Source organism: Protopterus annectens, chromosome 10.part0 (genome assembly GCF_019279795.1).
Source record: "Protopterus annectens isolate FY-2018-M chromosome 10.part0, PAN1.0, whole genome shotgun sequence".
NCBI classification, from domain to species: Eukaryota; Metazoa; Chordata; order Ceratodontiformes; family Protopteridae; genus Protopterus; species Protopterus annectens.
The window spans coordinates 1,790,051,123-1,790,070,362 of NC_056744.1; the positions used below are offsets into that span (position 1 = coordinate 1,790,051,123).

The 19,240-nt window shown below is 38.5% G+C and overlaps 1 protein-coding gene across 1 annotated transcript in view; it reads left to right on the top strand.

The window, feature by feature from the left end:
* The window catches only part of STK36 (serine/threonine kinase 36), a 786,440-nt gene that overhangs the window by 440,272 nt on the left and 326,928 nt on the right, over window positions 1-19,240 (top strand). The window contains exon 16 of the mRNA XM_044086614.1: window positions 1,164-1,291. Within this exon, the coding sequence (XP_043942549.1) occupies window positions 1,164-1,291 (128 nt within the window). The remainder of the gene's footprint in view (window positions 1-1,163; window positions 1,292-19,240) is intronic.

The window sequence follows — 19,240 nt, forward strand, 5'->3', positions numbered from 1 at the left end:
AGAGAAGAGTAGTTCATGTATAGGCTTAAGTGATGGATGACATCATTACACAGAGGCATCTTTAAGTGGGCAATGCAATCCTGTATTCCTGTATCACAACTTGATTCACATGGGGGGGTGCTTGCTGCTATGCATCCTGATAAGTCTTAAAAGTAATTGTCCTTCCCCCTTCTCTTACCCTAGTCAAATGTAATTTGGACAAATTGATGGATAACCACAAATTAACCCCCAGTTTAGCACTACGTCCCTAGTGGATGGGGAAACATGTAAATGTCCCAACACATCCTTGTTTAGTCCATGTCTTGGTTATTTTTACAAAAAAAAATATAAGGGCTAAAAACGATTATGGGAATGTAAGGTTAGACTTCTTAAGATTCTCACAGATAATAGACTAGTGAGTACCTATGTATCTTAGTGGTATTCAATCTTATTGTAAATCTCCATATTATCTCCCAAAAAACACAAAACAGTCCTCAGAATTTGTCACAAAGAGATGGGGAGTCATAAAAGAGATTCCAAAGACAAAACAGCTTCCATAAAGTGCAGTGAGTCTGAGGGGCACTTGATCCTTTCAGTGGGAAGGGGGTAAGACAGCAGTGTGTGGCGTTTCCTGCTTCACTGGATCCTGTGACCAATTCAGAGCATGTGGAAAAAGGCAATGTTGTGGTATCTTGCCTGTTTCAGAGTGAAGGGGACAGGGGCAGAGTATGTTGTATTGCCTGTTTCTGAAGGGCATTTGACTAAAAGAAGGGTCAGTGGAGCATTGTGTTATGCTACCTACTTCTCAGGGGTATTAAATTGATTAGAGGGTATAGGAGAAAACAGTAAGTGCATTATTATCAAGGCTGCAGACATCCTAGGAGGAAGAGACATTGTGGTAAGACTGAAGAAAACTGTGTAGATGTTGTTTACTAAAATAAAGCTCTCATAACACAAATGGTAGGACATGGAATGTAAGCCAGAGGAAAACAAAATTAGTGTAAAGAACCCTAACATTAAAACATTCATTTTACTTCATCTGACACCATTGCATTTTGTGAAAAAAAATAGATTCATTTTTGGTGAGATGCTATGTGAAGGCATGATAGCGTACTTGGCTTCATATCAAAGTTGGCAAGTTTTACTCAGTGCACAACTCATTATGTTAAAAATGTCTTTTGTAGGTACCTTAGGAGATGCAAAGGTCGTAAAGGAACGTGGAGATCAAGTAGTTGGAGCGATCACAGCAGCACTTGCTGCACTAATCAGTGTTCCTCCAGGGGCCAAAGGGTGCACGGAGCCAAAAGCGAAGGTATGTAGAATGTAGAGGTGCACAGATGTGTGCCTAAATGTTGCAACAGTCTTTCCATAAAGTGTACTAAATTCTGAAGCATCTCAAAGTTCATGGATTCAATTTATTTTGTAAAGGAAGCATAATAAATGATATATATATATATATATATATATATATATATATATATATATATATATATATATTCCCCCCCCCCCCTTTGTGCCTGCAGCTGACCATCAACTCCTCCTCTACCTGATTAGCTTGTTCACTCTGTTTTGGGAGGAAGGCTTTTTCTTGCTGTAAATGCCTGGTCCCCACAACAACCTGTAGGCGTGGGTGTCTCACAAGGCTGGCCCCTGGGCTTGAGTGCTTCTACTCATTCCCTTAGCCCTGCCTGTACATTTCACATGTCAGTGATGGTGTGCAGCTCAGCTCTTCCTGCTGACCTCTGTTAAAGAGCCAGACGTTTAGTGCATGGCAGCGGTGCATCACATTGAGCTGTTAAAGAGCCAGAGTGCATCACATTGAGCTGTCTCCCATCCTCTGCATTAAGCTATCCTGCTGACCTCTGTTAAAGAGCCAGACCTTTAGTGCATGGCAGCGGTGCATCACATTGAGCTGTTTCCCATCCTCTGCATTAAGCTATCCTGCTGACCTCTGTTAAAGAGCCAGACCTTTAGTGCATGGCAGCGGTGCATCACATTGAGCTGTCTCCCATCCTCTGCATTAAGCTATCCTGCTGACTTCTGTTAAAGAGCCAGACCTTTAGTGCATGGCAGCGGTGCATCACATTGAGCTGTCTCTCATCCCCTGCGTTAAACTATCCTGCTGACCTCTGTTAAAGAGCCAGACCTTTAGTGCATGGCAGCGGTGCATCACATTGAGCTGTCTCCCATCCTCTGCGTTAAACTATCCTGCTGACTTCTGTTAAAGAGCCAGAGTGCATCACATTGAGCTGTCTCTCATCCTCTGCATTAAACTATCCTGCTGACTTCTGTTAAAGAGCCAGAGTGCATCACATTGAGCTGTCGCTCATCTTCTGCATTAAACTGTCAGACCTCTTAGTTGGTGTTTCTTATTGCCTCCCCTTAGCTAGCTGAATGAGTAAGTAACTCTTTGGTAGAACCATCCTCTTTGACCTATAGCACTGGGCTATCGTGCTGAGCCCTTTACACCTCTTGCTGTCACAGTCAGCCCTTGCTGGATGTCACTACTGCAGTGGACTGGGCTGCATCTCTCCCACCAGTATGGCTGAAGCAGCATTAGCTGCTAATCTCCAGCCTGACTCACTGGCTCCTTCGGCGCCTGGGGTTTTAGTTGATCCCAGATCCAGGGATTGCAGTCTGAGCTTTATTCCTTATGCTGTGTGGTCAGCTTCGAGGATGAAATTTAAAATTCCAGCAAGTCTCCCTTTTCTATCAAAGTGTCTAATGAAGTCAGGAGGCCTGATTCTTGAGAAACGCATATTTAGAAATTGATTTTTGGGTGATATATTTTTGATGTGGATTGGGAGTCTACAACAGTTGAATGGGTTTATTTTTAAATTAAGTATGCTGCTAACTTTTTATCACTTACGGTTCATCTAGGGAAGGAATTAACTATTTAGATGTTAATTTATATAAAGATGAGCAAGAAAAGTTTTAAATGAAAATTATATCGGAAGCCTACACATGGTAATGGGTAGTTGCATTATGAGAGATGTCATCGTTTGACACAAAAAAAGAACTTGGTTATAGGCCAGATGGTCAGGATATCAAGGATTATTACAGATGACAATGAATTTGTTAAGGAACCGGGAGTTATAAAAAAATATGTTCAAAGAAAGAGGTTATCCCAAGAAACTAGTTTTCTGCTGATTCTGTGCACAGGTAACATTGTGTGAAATAGTATATTGCACACACCAAGATGCAAAAGAAATGTATGAAAAAGCCCTGATTTTTTAATTAAAATACTGATGTTAGGGAGATAATATAGTCCAATACCTTTTAATTAATTTCTTTATCTATTTATGGGATTGATGACCACTGGATAGGATCCAAACCCGTTTTCACCTATAATAGGGGATATTCCTATAAGCGAGCTGCCAGCAACAATAGTGGAAACACTATTAATTGCAGAACATGTAAATGTTGGGTGTGTGGTCAATGCCAACACATACAGTAAATGACCCTAGAATAGCGAATTTACATGTCATGAACAAGATACCCCAACATTCACAATGGTTTAACACTGCAGCAGAAAGGATTGTATATTTGGCAAGTTGCAGGACCTGGGTGGCATTTTACTTAGGAAGACCGAAAAATGTATGAGAATGTGAATATACTAGTACATTTATAGTTTAAACAAGAAAAGATACCACCAGTGCTTTAAGCAGGCATGCGCTGGAATGTGCTGATTTCCATTCATTTTTATTTCTGGTTTCTAAGAAAGTTGAAATGAACTTAAGGAACAGGAATTGGCAGAATAAATTAGAAATACAGGAATTAAAATGCCAGCTGAGGTTAGATGCCTGCAAAAGAATATGGTTAAAAGAAGCAAAGTTTCCAAAATATGAGAATTTTGTGGAACGTTTACAAATGTTTTACCATGTTTTGTGTTTATTGATGTGTGAATGTGAATAGTTTTGTTTTTAATATATATATTATTAAATTACGATGTACATTTATTATACAACTTTAAATTTTAAAACCTGTTTTGTCACATGATATTTTTATGTTATTTAAACAGTGTTGATAGGTGTATTTAGAGGTTCTGAAAGAAGTTCTGTTAAAAAACAAAAGTGCTTAACCTATTCACTTCTTGGTGTTAGTTCCTTGTTATTTTGTGCACATTTTAAGGTTATGCGTTTGTTTTTATATGCTTTGCATTCATTTTTTGGTAGTATTTAGAAATGGACGAGATTTTTTTATAGACAAAAGAGCAGGGATTTTACCAGCTCCGAGACTATTGGACCTCTTTAACTATATGTATAAGACTGTACTAGCTTATTTTACAGTCATTGTGCATGTATCTGTTATGTCATCTGCACATTATCTTTCCCCAGAATAAACAGGCAAGCAAATAAAAATTGTAAATTAATAAATAAGGTAGCCTAGTTTTTGAGCCAGAATGCATGTCTCTGTGATCTCAGTCAGGATGCAATCTATCCTACAATAAATAAATTGAAAGCAAATGAAAAAAAAATGTCATGCACTCATACGTAAACAAATCTAGCTTATTCTTTGTGTGGTGCCTCAGCGTGCACACTGCTCCTCCAGTAACTTGTGTCTGAGCCTTCAGTTAAGAGTTTCTTACAGGGTGTCCATCAATTAAGATTGGGAGGGTGGCCTAATGGTTAAGGTGTTTGCCTTACAACAACAAGATAGATGTGTCTGGAGTCTCAGGGGGATAATTGGCTAGCTTAAAAAAAAAAAAGGCAGGCAGTAGATGAACCTATGAAGGCCACTAACACTGTAAGTTAGAAAGCTGACTTTTGCCTCCTTTTGAACCAGCAGGTTCAACTGATTTAAAGTGCCTTCGGAAAACTTACTTCTTGATAGCAGTTGCTTTTGGCAGAAATTCACAACTTAATGCACTGATGTGTAAACCTTCTTACATAGTAATTAAAATGATAGTCTCCTTAAAGACTACTCTAATATATGTCAAAAGTGGTTTCTGCTGCACATCTCAGTCAGTTCAGTTCAGCTCCCAGTATTTTTCTTCTGTTCCGAAAATAAAGGGCACCCCTTTTTAATACCCTGGATGTTCACAGATATTATAAATAGTATAAAAAAGACTGACTCTTTTCAGAAGAATCATATTCACCACTCAACTTCTTCATGACTGATAAAGAAGGCCTGCCTGTGACCACTCTTAAGGTGCAGTTGGCTATGTCTGTGCATGCTTTGGAAGACTGTAATGGGTATTGCATGCAAACCTGTGAGAACAGTAGGTAAGGGACAGTTTGTTTGCATCACTGAAGCCGAATAGCAGTCTAGTTGCATGTGCAGAATCACTTTTTCTATACTTGTGTAGAAGCTGCTACGAAGCAGCTATCATCTCACTATGAGGTGTACTGTGTAGAGCAGTTAGACATATGGTGTTAGACGCCATCAGGGATCCAGTACTGCAGACAGGGAACAGTGCTAACAGTGTCAGTTATTTATCAATTTGACAAGCACTGAGAAAGCAACAACATGTCTTATTACATATCAGACTGCTGTGGAGCTTCTGCCTTGTATGAGCTTTGTCAGGCATTATGAGGTGTACTATGTAGAGCAGTTAGACATATGGTGTTAGATGCCATCAGGGATCCAGTACTGCAGACAGGGAACGGTGATAACAGTGTCAGTTATTTATCAGCAACAGCACCTCTTATTACTTATCAGACTGCTTCTGTCTTGTATGAGCTTTGTCAGGCATTTATTCAGCCATTTAGTCTGCTCATGATATGACTGAATTACCGTAAATCAAATTGGGACATACGCTTTTATTCTGAAGCAGTATCAAGTATCAGGTAATATGCTTTTATTCTGAAGCAGTATCGAGTATTGGGTCATATGCTTTTATTCTGAAGCAGTATCAAGTATCGGGTCATATGTTTTTATTCTGAAGCAATATCAAGTATCGGATCATATGCTTTTATTCTGAAGCAGTATCAAGTAGGACTTTTCTAAACTGCTCCCACTGCTCCTATCAAAGAAGTACTGCCCTGTTATTATTATTTTTTTTTTTTTGGATGGTGGCTGCACCCCTTTTTCCCGCCATGTGTGTGTCTCCTATATGCAACACGTAAAAATGTTTAACTCCAGCATTGTACCACATAGAAGAAAGTGAACAGTATGACTAAGTTGACTTGCTCGAGAAGGTGTTCCTGATTACATAGCCTGCTGTTTTGAAACAGCTTTAAAGAGTATATCTCTTTACTGTCTTACTGTAATCTGAGACTTCATTATGCAGCAAAAGCTGTTTTAAGATGAAACTAATGCTTCATAAAATACCACTACTCTGAAGTAGACATCTCATCCATGTAAAACTAAACTCTTCCATGGCCCTATTCAAATGTTACCTAGATTAATAGATGGGAAGTAGAAAATTTACACATGGACTTCCCCATTCCTCCTAATGGACTGAGGCAATGCCTAACTGCTCTACCCATAGTAGGATTCTGATTACACTGAAGGAATGACCCAAACATCTTAAGTGCTTAATAAAATTATGGTAAGGGTAGTTAATCACCTGTGGGATCAGTATAGTTAGGAGAAACAGAATCCGCTGTTTAAAAAGGGATAATTAGTAGAGCATACAAAATATTGCATGATAATTGTAATAATCAATCAGAGGAGATTAGAAAGGATTGGGAAGAGAGTCTGAAAAGCAATTCACAAAGAAACAAGGGAGGATATATGTATAGGTTCATAGGTTGGTACTAGGCTATCAGCCCTAGGGCCTATACAAGCCTAGCCATAACAATTCCCTGGCTATTTCTTCCCACACTATTTACTTCCCTGGACCAGTGTCTAGCAGGGCAACTGACATGATCCCCGGGGTGAATTTCCTTTCCTTTGTCTTTCAAATATGCAACAAAGTATAGAAGATTTAGGATCTTGGCCTGGAAGTGATTACATAGGTATTTTATAACCCAAGTAGACTCCACAAAGTATTTTTCCTCAGGTGAACAGCAAATGTTGGAGATATGATGGGGAAGAAAGATGCAATTGGGAACATATTTTCTGGGAGTGTAATGAGTTGGCAGACTTCAAAGATTCCCTGCAGACTGCTTTGTCAGATATATTGGGTGAGAAAATTGGAGTAACTAAGGAAATTATTTTTTTGAGCTATGATACAGAATCAGAATTGCCTACACATAGTAAGGCCTTGCTGAGTCTAATTATGGTGGCTGCCAAAAAGCAATTACTGGAAAATAGAAATCAAAGTTTAAACCAACTTTCTAGAAGAATTGAATATAATAACAGATAAAACAACTAGCATTGGGATGTTTAGAAAAGGGTAGGAGCAAAGTACACAGGAAAAAAGGGAATTGTGGGAACAATGCATGCAGTGAAGAAATGGAGTTTAAAAGACTGCAGGATTTGAATGAGCTATGTAATATTTGACTGACAGTGAGTGGACAGATTATAAGTAATGTATAATGTTCGGAACTAAAATTATGTTAGTATGGTTTGTTTTCATTTATATAAATGTATGATTGCCTGTTGGGTCCCATTCACATTACTGAAATGCCACTTCACCAACTTTCACATGAGCGAGAGGACAACACCGACAGGGCAGAACATGGACTGCTCGGAACCGAGATGGGAAACGGATCGTAAGGAAGTGCTTGGCCAGCATGTCGACCTTTGCCCCTTACCTCCATGGTAGTCCGATCTCGGAGTTGGTATATTTAGTTGGGGGGTGTGGGGGGCAAATTACCCCATATGAGTTTGTGTTTGCTGCTGCTGCTGTTTGCTTTTGTCGGGTTGGCCAACGGGTTACTCACTGTCCATTTTCCGTTGGTGTTTTGAGTGGTTGGTGTTCTGTCCTGTCAGTGTTCTTGGCTCGCTTATGTGAAGTCAGTGAAATGGCATTTCGGTAATGTGTAGGGGACCCCTATATATATATATATATATATATATATATATATATATATATGTGTGTGTGTGTGTGTGTGTGTGTGTGTGTGTGTGTGCATATATACATACATCATACATACATACATATATATATATATATATATATATATATATGTGTGTGTGTGCAGATATACATACACACACACATACACATATATATATATATATATATATATATGTGTATATGTGTGTGTGTGTGTGTGTGTGTGTGTATATATATATATATATATATATATATATATATATATATATATATATATATATGTAATGTGTGTGAGTGTATGTGTAATATATATATATATATAATGGGGTAACTCGGCTAGGCTTGAAAAGTCTTGCCAGTGACAATAACCTGGTATTTATTTATTGACATGTGATTATCAGGAAAGTCCAACTGGGTAGAAGCCCATTTTCAGTGGAGGGCCATGGAGAAGTTCCAAATTATTGCAAAACATTTTAAGAACAATAATTTTGCGATCTTCAAAAATAAAATAAAAACATCTGCAGTTTAAATAATTATAACAAATTAGTAATATAAAAACATTGGTTAAGAATCGATACAAGTTATATGAAAATCATTTAATATGTGTAGAAATTTTAGAGAGTTTGTAGAGAAGTTAAAGGTAGGTTAGTCTAATACAAACAGGAATTGAAGTGAGGGAGAAACAAGCTTATGGTATATTTAGAGAGAAAGTCAGGGAAGAGAATTTGATAGAAGTGAAGACGGAAGAGTAAAGCGGTATAAGGAATGAAAATGTATTTGTTCACATTTAGGGATATAGTTTATCCGGGTTTTGAGCAAGAAAAGAGACAGATTTTAGCTTGGTAGTCTTTCAGAGTGGTTTTGAAAGATGGGAGGGAGGGTACAGACCTGATGGGTACAGGTAAGAAGTTCCATACCTTAGCAACCTTGTACGAGTACAGACAATGTCCAGCTGATTTGATAGGTTTGTAGACAGACAGGAATTTTCAGTCATAGGTTTGTAGACGGACAGGAATCTTTGGTCAGTGTGGATCAGAGTGGCCAACTGGGAACATAGTTGTGTAGAATGTTTTTTAATGCTGGACAGGAAGATAGATGCTGGATAATTTTATAGGTGGTAAGAAGATGAGGCAGTTCTAACCAGTTTAGGCTTTTTAGTGCTATAGACTGGTGGGTTCTGAAAGGGCTGTGTGCTGCACATTTAGTAACTTTGTTTTAGCATTGTTCAGATTTTAATTTTTGTGAAGGCTGGAGGTTAGTAAGGATGGGAGAACCATAAAGAAGTGAGGAGATAAGTAGTGGCAAGTGTAGTTTTAGCAGGGGCGGCCCGTGCTATTGGATTGCTGGACTGCAGCCCCCACAACTGTAAAATAAAGAAATAAAAAGAAAAAGAAAAGATAAAAAAAATTAAAACATCACGGACTTTCGCGCATGCGCACTAGTCCGGACTGCTGCTGAGACAGTCTGAAGCATGCGCAGAATCAGCAGCAGTCCGGACTGGGAAACATGAAGAACGGAGCTCCCAGAAGTCTATGCAGTTTTAAACTGCATAGACTATCGCTGGGAACAGATTGGACCCGGACTGCAATGTCGGCAGGCTGGGGATCTCGCGTGCATGGTGGATGTGCTCCAGATCTCACGGGATGTGCTTGAACGCACCATATGGGATGTAATGGTCGAACGAAGGGATCTACTGAATGGGCCAGCTATGGGATGTAATGGGGGATCTACTTGGATCTTGGACAGCTATGAAGGTACGAGGGACAAAGGGTGTGTGTGTGTTTGTGTCTGTGTTTGTGTCTGTGTGTGTGTCTGTGTGTGTGAGTCTATACAGCAAATTCAAAATACATTAATTCAACTTTGCAATGCACTGACACTCGATACAGTGAATGGCAAAAAATCAATAAAAATACAACAATATTTTGTAGGGATGCATGCTACCCAGCACCTCCCACAACATCTTACTTTTATATACCAATTCTGAGCCCACAAAGTAGTGATTAAAAAGGCAAAGTCCCATTACTCATTATGCGTGATCTTGTGTAGATCACCCAGAGCACCAGAAACCAAAGTCAATGTAAATGAATGTAAGGGAGACATTCACTTGCACTACAAAAACACATCAGTGTAAAATACTTCTAACTAATAAACTCAGTTACACTACTAAACCCCAAAAATGCATGGCTTAGAAAACATCAGGTAGGTTAATGTATTAAGAGAATTGTATGATGGGGTAAACCACACCTGATAGTAGAGGCATACCTCCAAAAATAAATGCAACATTTGCAGAGGTAAACTCCTCCAAAATAGGGACAGTTGAAAGGTCTGCTTGGAAGTCATCACACCCATCAGAACCACCACAAATTTACAAAAATGTTAAAAGTATCTCAAATGAACATTTGTTTGATGCAGAGTTACAGAAGTGTCTGGACTTCTCAAGTATGTACTGAATGTTGCAGATAGTTAAAGTATGTTGCAGTATGGTCAAACCTGGATAAACATAATGGTTATATCTGCTAGTTTTTAGTAATCTGAGCAGTATGGCTGCATGTGTGGTACACAGTCTTGAACAGTGTAACGCAATTTTCAACCTACAGTTAATACTGGTTCACGTATATTAGTAATAGTGCAATCACTGTACATTCAGGTTAACTGTAACAGTATAGTCGTATACCATTCCTAAGCTGTAGTAGGTGTACTAACCGATATCTCATACTGTTATAAAAGGATTTGTCATGCTTGTAAAATGTAATTACATGTAAAAGAAAGTGAACAGTTATAATGTGCATATTACTGAATTGCACTTGAGTACTTGTTGGATTCTTGTAGCAATGTTTACATGATCACTGGTCTACTCCGACTGCCAGTACTGTAATACACGGGTAAATGAAATATATTCAACATGTATTATATTAAAACAAACAGTTTAAAAACACACACATGTAACGAATATTATAGACATACAAAATAATATTTTCTAGGCTGTTCTTTATTTTAAATGTAATATATTATTTTTTATATTCATGTGATATGGTTTATTGTAATAACATCCACCTCCTGTGGCATCACAATGACATCTGTATTTTCATACATGGGATGCTGCATGTAGTGTTATGTCAGTATAATGACAATAACAGGCCCTTGGCATCTCTAAAATGTCCACCAATAATACTCATCCTGTAGACAGTATCTTACAAGGTGATTTTCCTCCAAATCATGTTACCATGTCTTAGAACTCTGTTACGTCCACATTCCCAAAGCAGATCAATAATTATCTCTTTGTCATGACCTGTAAATTTATCTCTATGATTACATGTTCAGATCATCGTAAAACACAAAAGTGGATGGGCAAAGCCTGTTAGTACCAATGGTGGTACATAAAAACACTGTTTACTTTGAGGGCATTATCATCCACATGCTCACAATGTGCATGCATGGAAAGTTGAATTCTGTCACCCCAGTGTGGATTCTATACATGCGAGTAATAAATGTTGCTCACATTGTATGTATGAAGTCACTATAAAGATGATCAACAACATATAAAAATGTACCCACTGCTGTATATACTACACTCTCAGTTAAAGCACGTTATGTTACCAATTTCATGTATGTACTGCCAAATAAACACAGGCCTTCTCTAAAACATGGCAGCAGCAGTATCACACCACATATATTCAAATGCAATAGCAACTGTAAACACAAAAGACCACACTGTACTTGTACTTAAGCAAAAATAAAGAAATGGACACTTAGTGGCAGAGCTGTCATAAAATGCATATGTTAGAATTAGCAAATGATGCAGACACTTTCTGGATTTTACAGGACTTCTGCCACACATTTGCATACAATTTGCAATTTGTACAGCTGTGTTCAGTTTGTGGATGTCTGCAGAATATACTCTATATCAGCAAAAGATACTGCAAAAGTTTGTAAAGCAATACAGACGTAATGCAGTCAAACATGGTATTATAAGAAAATGCTTAAAGAATACATTAAGAATCGTATACCTTCGGAATTCCTCAGATGAGTTACAAGACATATGTCCATGATCTGCCTTCCAATACTGAACATTGACAAACAAACAGTACAGTTATATTTCTAAAGCAAATGTAAATGGACACCTTTGGAATCCACAACATTCTGTGACACTTTAATTAATCAACAGCAGTATTACAGACAAATGGCAGCATATGGCAAAAGAAATAAAAATTAAATTACACTCCAGTTGAAATAAACACAACCTAGGGTACTCCTAAAGACTATCAGGACCTGCCAACCTCGGCTTTCTTAAGTACATTTTGCACCTAACATAATTAATGAGGTTCATTGACATAGCGTATTATAAAAATCTCATTGGAGTGTATCCAAGTAAACTGGCAGATAATAGTGTAATTCACATTATATCCACAAGCATTAAATGTACTCAACAGTGTCTCCATGGGTGATATGTGCATGTGATATACATGTCTGAGATCCAGCCCCATCCCCCATGATTTTGTAAAATTTAAAATCTGATTCAGATTCTGTTTCTAGGACATTCCATTTTGTCTCATGACTTGTTAGGATATCTAAATTAAGCTCTAAGCTCTGAGAAATGGTGAGTACTTGGCAACTGGGACATGTTTGTGTGCCTGACTGGGCCAACCAGAACACCATGCAACTGCTCCTTCTGTATGTTTCATATGAAGCAAGGCTGCATGGGACAGATCGAGCTTTCCCAATGATTAGCATATATCAACACTTGCTACACACACATTGCAGGAGGATGGGAAACTTCAGGACTGTAGTCAAGGTCAAGGTCTTTTTCAACTATGATGACGTACAGCACCATGATGTCCAACCAGCTGCATGACTAGGTAACAGGGATCAGTTGCACACAGCTGGAGGACTTCAGTAAATGTGTCTTTCCCCACCCTAATACTTCAGCACTCTGTATTAGGAAACATGACTATTTACTGTTACTATTTACATGACAACAGCTTTCAGAATTTATAGTGCTATGTATTTCTGTGTACTTCATAAAAAACTCTCATTCAGTTTTAGTACTGGCACTAATTAAGAGATGACTATGCAAAATGCAGTGGTGCAACTCCAGTTTATATCTTAAGAACTGTTGACATATTTTGCAGCATGCATTTTTTGACTGTGAAACTATTCTATACTCAGATGTGCAAATAGTGTGAAACAAGTACCTGTATCAGTAACAGCCATTTAATATAATATCTACTATATTTTTTCATGATGTACTTTATATTGTTGTTTGTTAAAATTTGGCATGTTTAAATATACACATTGTTGCACGGAGCTTTCTACTGAAAAATATTAATGTATGTATTTATAATTCTGTATGTACACACCCTGACACTCCAGAGTTATGCTGCACCAGCTATTCACATTGACTACTATTTATTTGTGTTATGGTTATATTGAGCAGTGCACCTTAAGTGGTCACAGAAGAAAGATGACAATACTTAATGATCTCACTAGTTACAAAAGGGAAAAGTTGCATGCATATGTGAAATTATTTATTACTAAGAACAATGAATGAAACCAGTTCAGAAAGTAAACCACTAAAAACACAAAACCCCTATCCAGCTGCTAGCAGACACCATTTCCAGAAAGGAACTGCAATAATTATTCCAAACTACGCAAAACACTATATTAAACTTATAAATTCCACAACTAGCTTTACGTCTTCAGCTAAAAGACTTCATCAGAGTAAAAGGAGCCATACCCAAAGTCTCATATATATATATATATATATATATATATATATATATATATATATATATATATATGCACACACACACACACACACACACCAGGGGTGGCCCGTGCTATTGGACTGCCGGACTGAATAAAGAAATGAAAAGATAAAAAAAATTAAAACATCGCAGACTTTCGCGCATGCGCACTAGTCCGGACTGCTGCTGAGACAGTCTGGAGCATGCGCAGACGGTCTCAGCAGCAGTCTGGACTGGGAAACATGAAGAACAGAGCTCCCAGACGTCTATGCAGTTTTAAACTGCATAGACTGTCACTGGGAACAGATCGGACCCGGACTGCAACATCAGCAGGCTGGAGTCTCGTCAGGGATCTCGCGCACGTGGTGGATGTGCTCCAGATCTCGAGGGATGTGCTCGAACGCACCATATGGGATGTAATGGTCGAATGAAGGGATCTACTGAATGCACCAGCTATGGGATGTAATGGTCGAACAAAGGGATCTACTGAACGCGCCAGCTATGGGATGTAATGGGGGATCTACTTGGATCATGGACAGCTATGAAGGTAAGAGGGACAAAGGGGTGTGTGTGTGTGTGTGTGTGTGTGTGTGTGTGTGTGTGTGTGTGTGTGTGTGTGTGTGTGTGTGTGCGCGCGTGTGTGTGTAAATGCCCCAGTTGTTGTATACTAGTAGCTAGAACAAACACATGGTGGTGTGGTAGGGAATACCTCAGGCTTGAAACCTGTACCTTGTATGCAGGTGTCAAGGACCTGAATTCCCTACCCACCACCATTTTTGCCTCATATTTGATCTGATCTGTTCCTCATAATATCTGTGGTTTCTAAATGTTGCAATGCTTGATATTTGATGGTGCAGTGGTAGCATTGTTGCCTAACAGCTGCAGGTTCTCAGGTTTGATTCTTGGCTGGAGTGCCTTCTGTGTGGGGTCTGCATCTTCTCCCTGTGTTTGTGTGGGTTTACTTTTGTGTCCTCCCATGTTACAAAGACATGTCTGCATTATTTCTTCCTGTGCCTCTGCTGAAAATTGTTTTTTTGTTCCAAGTCAGACTGTCCTGATTAACAAATGTTAAATACAATTGACAGGCATTTGAATTTCTGACTTCAGGTTTCTGAATGTTTCATTCCTTACATATTTGATGGTGCAGTGGTAACATTGTTGCCTCACAGCTGTAGGTTTTCTGGTTTGATTCTTGGCTGGGGTGCCTTCTGTTTGGAGTGTGCATCTCATCTCTGTGTTTATGTGGATTTGCTCTGGTGTCCTGCCATTTTACAAAGACATGTGTCTGCAGTATTTCTCACTGGGTCTCTGCTGAAAATTGTTTTTGTTCCTTCAGAAGTAAAATTGACAGGCATTTGAATTTCAGACTTCATATTCTTCAGAAAATACATAGTAACACAACCTTTTATTCTAGCAATTTTCTAAGTTTATAAGATGAATATTTGAAATTTGTCCTTATGTTTGGGACTGTATTACCCCATTATTGGCTTTGTCCAGGTTTTTTGTGCTAAGGTTGACAGCTATGACAAGAACTGAATTCACTGAATATGTTTGAGGGCTGTATTCCCTCATTACTGGGTTTGTCCAGGTGTTTTGTGCTAAGAGGTTGACAGCTATGGTGAGAACTGAATTCATTAAATGATAGCCATTTAAGTTTGTCTTCTGCTCTTTCACAAAGCAGCTGATTTGGCGTAGTGGTATGTTGCTCTGACTGTTTTGCACAGGAACCTTGGCAGTAAAATGTATGGTGGTAACACAGCATTTTTCTTTCACAAAGCAGGTGATTTGGCATAGTGGTATGTTGTTCTGACTCTTTTGCACAGGGACATTGGCAGTAAAATTTATGGTGGTAACACAGCATTTTATTCTAGCAACTTTTCAAGATTATACAAGCCATGTTTAATGTGTCCCTGTTTTTTGGGCTTTTGACCCCCCCCCAATAAATTTGGCTTTTTCCATATTTCTTGTGTTGCGAAGTTGAGATGCAGTTGAGTATTGAGTAGATTTTACAAGAAGCTGAGAGCTGCAGGGGAAGAGAAGTTTAGTGCTGCTTATGCTAAGTTCGCTTGCATTGTTAATAGCACAACAGGTTGTGTACTTGCTTTTGATGCAGAAGGTTGTTGGTTCTACTCCCACAAGGGGTGAATGCTGCCGTACTGCAAAAGTTAAGATACTAACTATGAGCCTGTTATCGGTTTGCTATCCATTTCCTATTGCAATATTGCTAGCTTATCATTTTTAATGTAATATAGGCAATTTATTCCTCAGGGGCATCAGACACTTTATTTTTCGATGAAACCATGAAATATAAAGGTGTTTGCTAGCAGCAACCTCTTCATTAGTTACAGATTTATTTAATGTGGAATTATTTAGATGACTTTTTTACTTCAGAGATTGTGCATATTTACTGATAATGGTGGACTGTAGAATTGTGCATATTTACTGAAAATGGTGGACTGTAGAAGTTTGAGTAAACTTTTATGATGGAAATGTTCTGAACTGGGCAGTTTTGTCATTATGGGTGCATGCATTTTGTTTCATTGTTTACTGGAAAGATGTTCTGAATTGGGCAGTTCTGCCACTGGTAAAATGTATTTTCTTTGAATGTGGGTTTCAATGAATGTGAGTTTCAAGGGCAGAGAAGTTTTAATGCTAAGTTTGTTTAGCAGATGTCTTAGTGTTTGTGCTGTAAAATGCAAAATAAAACTTTCAAATGAAGTCCAAATCATCATAGAAGTAAATCAGTATGCACATTAGTGTTTATGGTAAATGGAGTGAAACAGCCAAGTAATGGATCATTGGAATGGCTGCAGGGGGAGGCTCCATTCGACCATGATTTTGTGAGGGGGAAGGGTGGCAAACTTAGACAGCCCCAGCTGAACTATACCTCCCAACTGTCCAGATTTTCAAAGAATGAATAGATTTTTGCTTCTTATTTTTGGTTTGTTCCTCATAAAAGTTGTGGTTTTCTGGCAAATCATTTAGGAATTAAGTCATTAAATAATGACACACTGAGTTTCAGACTTCATAACCTTCAGAAAAATGCATGCTAAAGTAAGACCTGTTGTTCTATCAACTGTCTTAGTTTATACAAGAGCAATTTTTAGTACTGTTTATATGTTCCCCCAATATATTTGGCCTTGTCCAAATTTATTGCATTAACAGGTTGAGAGGTACATGCAAATAAATTGCTTTATAGAATTAGGCATAGCCAAACCTCTCAACTGTCCCTGATTTTGGCTCAAAATGTTGCTCTTCCCCCTAATAATCCCTCCGCAAAATAGCAATTTTGGAAGAAAACATGGAGGGTTTGCAATTAAGAAATAACTGTAATAATCAGAGTTTATAGATTACTTTTATTTCAGAAATGCATGTAGATTTTTATTTTGTCAGCTGCTCAAGTTAGCAGTACTAATATTAAAGTGTCCCTTCTTTGACAGGTTCCCAGCTGTATTGTGTGGCTATTTTATATTTCTACATCACATTGTAGTCCATTTTTCATAAAATTGTGTTTTTTTTGGCAAAATTGTTTTTTTTTTTGGCAAATTAGTGACCAATCATTAAAGACTGAAGTTAGAAAATAATGACAGACATTTGAGTTCCAGATTTCATACCATTCAGAAAATCCATACTAATGCAAGACCTATTCTATTATCTTTCTAAGTTTATAAGAGCAATATTTAAAAATTGTCCTTATTTTTGGGCCTTTGTCCCACTTCTTTGTATGGCTTTGTCCAGATTTCTTGCTCTGAGGTTGAGAGGTATGACAAATGTGTCAGGGCCATCACAGTCAGCCAGAGACATTTCAAATTGTGACATACTTCTTGCACCCCACTCCCCCATGTAGTGACTCTGGATGTTTCGAAGCAAGGCAAGGAGTAGTTATGCAGTGTAAATGTGCAGCGTATCCCCCCCCCATCCAAGGTAGACACAAGTATTAGAGTGGCTTTTCATCTGTCCTTGAGTTTTGCAGAATGGTCTGGTTTTTGTCATATTTTTTGTACTGTTGATTTATGCTTATTACTCAAAGTGCCTGTTGTTCTGTGTTTAAGTAGCAATACTTTAATGACCCTCAGGTAAGCTTGGCTGAGATCGTAAGATGCAAGTAAGCTTTAATAAGCATACTGTTAAAGAACTGCCAATATTGAAAGCCTTTCTGTTGTTGCCATGTACAGAATACTTAAATAGATAAGGTATAAGCCTTGGGTATTGAAATGCATATGACAGTATTTGTAATAAAGGACAGATTACATTATTTTAAGAAGCTCATTACACTTGGAGACTTCCAGTCATCTCTGCAGGCTTTACCCGTAAACTAAACAGAATGCCAATCGTGTGGTCCATAACATGTACAGTAATCCTTTTAAGCAATGTATCTTGAGCTTATTTCTTGTTTGCTTTTCATTTTTTACTTTGATCATGTTTTCCCCATGAAACAAGTAGATAGTTGTCAGGCAGCAGGTCTTTTTTTGGATAAGAAACATTTTTACAAGTGGGGGCATCAGACATTTCTACTTTCAGCATGTTACTTGGTACTTTAAAGCTGAATATAAATTATAATTAGAACTGCAGTGCAAGAAGTGGTTTGAGTTGAGTGCTACTTGATTTTGACTGGCATTCCATTAATGAATTTAAAAAGTAATTTATTTGTTCATGCCTCACAACCTTTTTGATTCCAGCTAGATATTAAGTAAGCTGTCATGCAGCCAATGCATTGAAATATTTTTATTCTTCTACACTTCATTTTGTCTTTACCGGACTCTCATAATGACGGTTTGGCACCCAGGAGTTAGTTTTTGTGGTTTTGAGCATAGCTCCTCCCCTTTCTAGTTGGTCACACCCCTTCCCATTGACCCCACCCATTCAGCTGTCTCCTGCAGCCCCCCTTTGATTTGAAATCACCAGCCGCCACTGAGTTTTAGTTTTAGTTGCGTAGGTGAAAAGGTTTTTGGATTTGCAGTCAGTCAGGAGGAGAAGGTAACCACACACACCACAAATCCAGTCTCACATAGACCTATCGCAACAGAAAACCAAACACACAAACACATAAAAACATACTCGGAGGCTCTAAATAAAAATCTGCCCAAGCAGCAGAGACCACCAAAGCAGACATCCAAGCAACCGCTACCCCACAACAATACCCACGTATCACATAGTTCACAAAGTCAGTGTGCCACACAGTCACAGCCCTTAAGGCTAAACAACACACCTAATGCACTTGTAATAGGTGACTCTATTGTCAGACACACTGACGTCCCACTCACCAGGCTGAACAAGGAGAAGGTCACTGTAAGCTGCCTGTCGGGTGCCAGGATCCGCCACATAACACAAGCACTCAGGTCACTCCAAAGCAAGTACAAATATGACTCCGTCATTGTCCATGCTGGTGTGAATGACCCGAGACGTACCTCCCTGGACTACATGAAAAGAGACATAAAGGAGCTCTCTGATCATGTAGCCCAGGCCGGTATGACCCTCACCTTGAGTAGCATCTTACCCTCACCAAGAATGATGCCACAGTATAAAGACAAAATGATCAATTTTAACAATTGGCTAAAGTATTGGTGTCATTCAAAGGGGATCCAGTGTCTGTCAGCCTGGGATGACATGCTCGACAAGCCACGTTGCT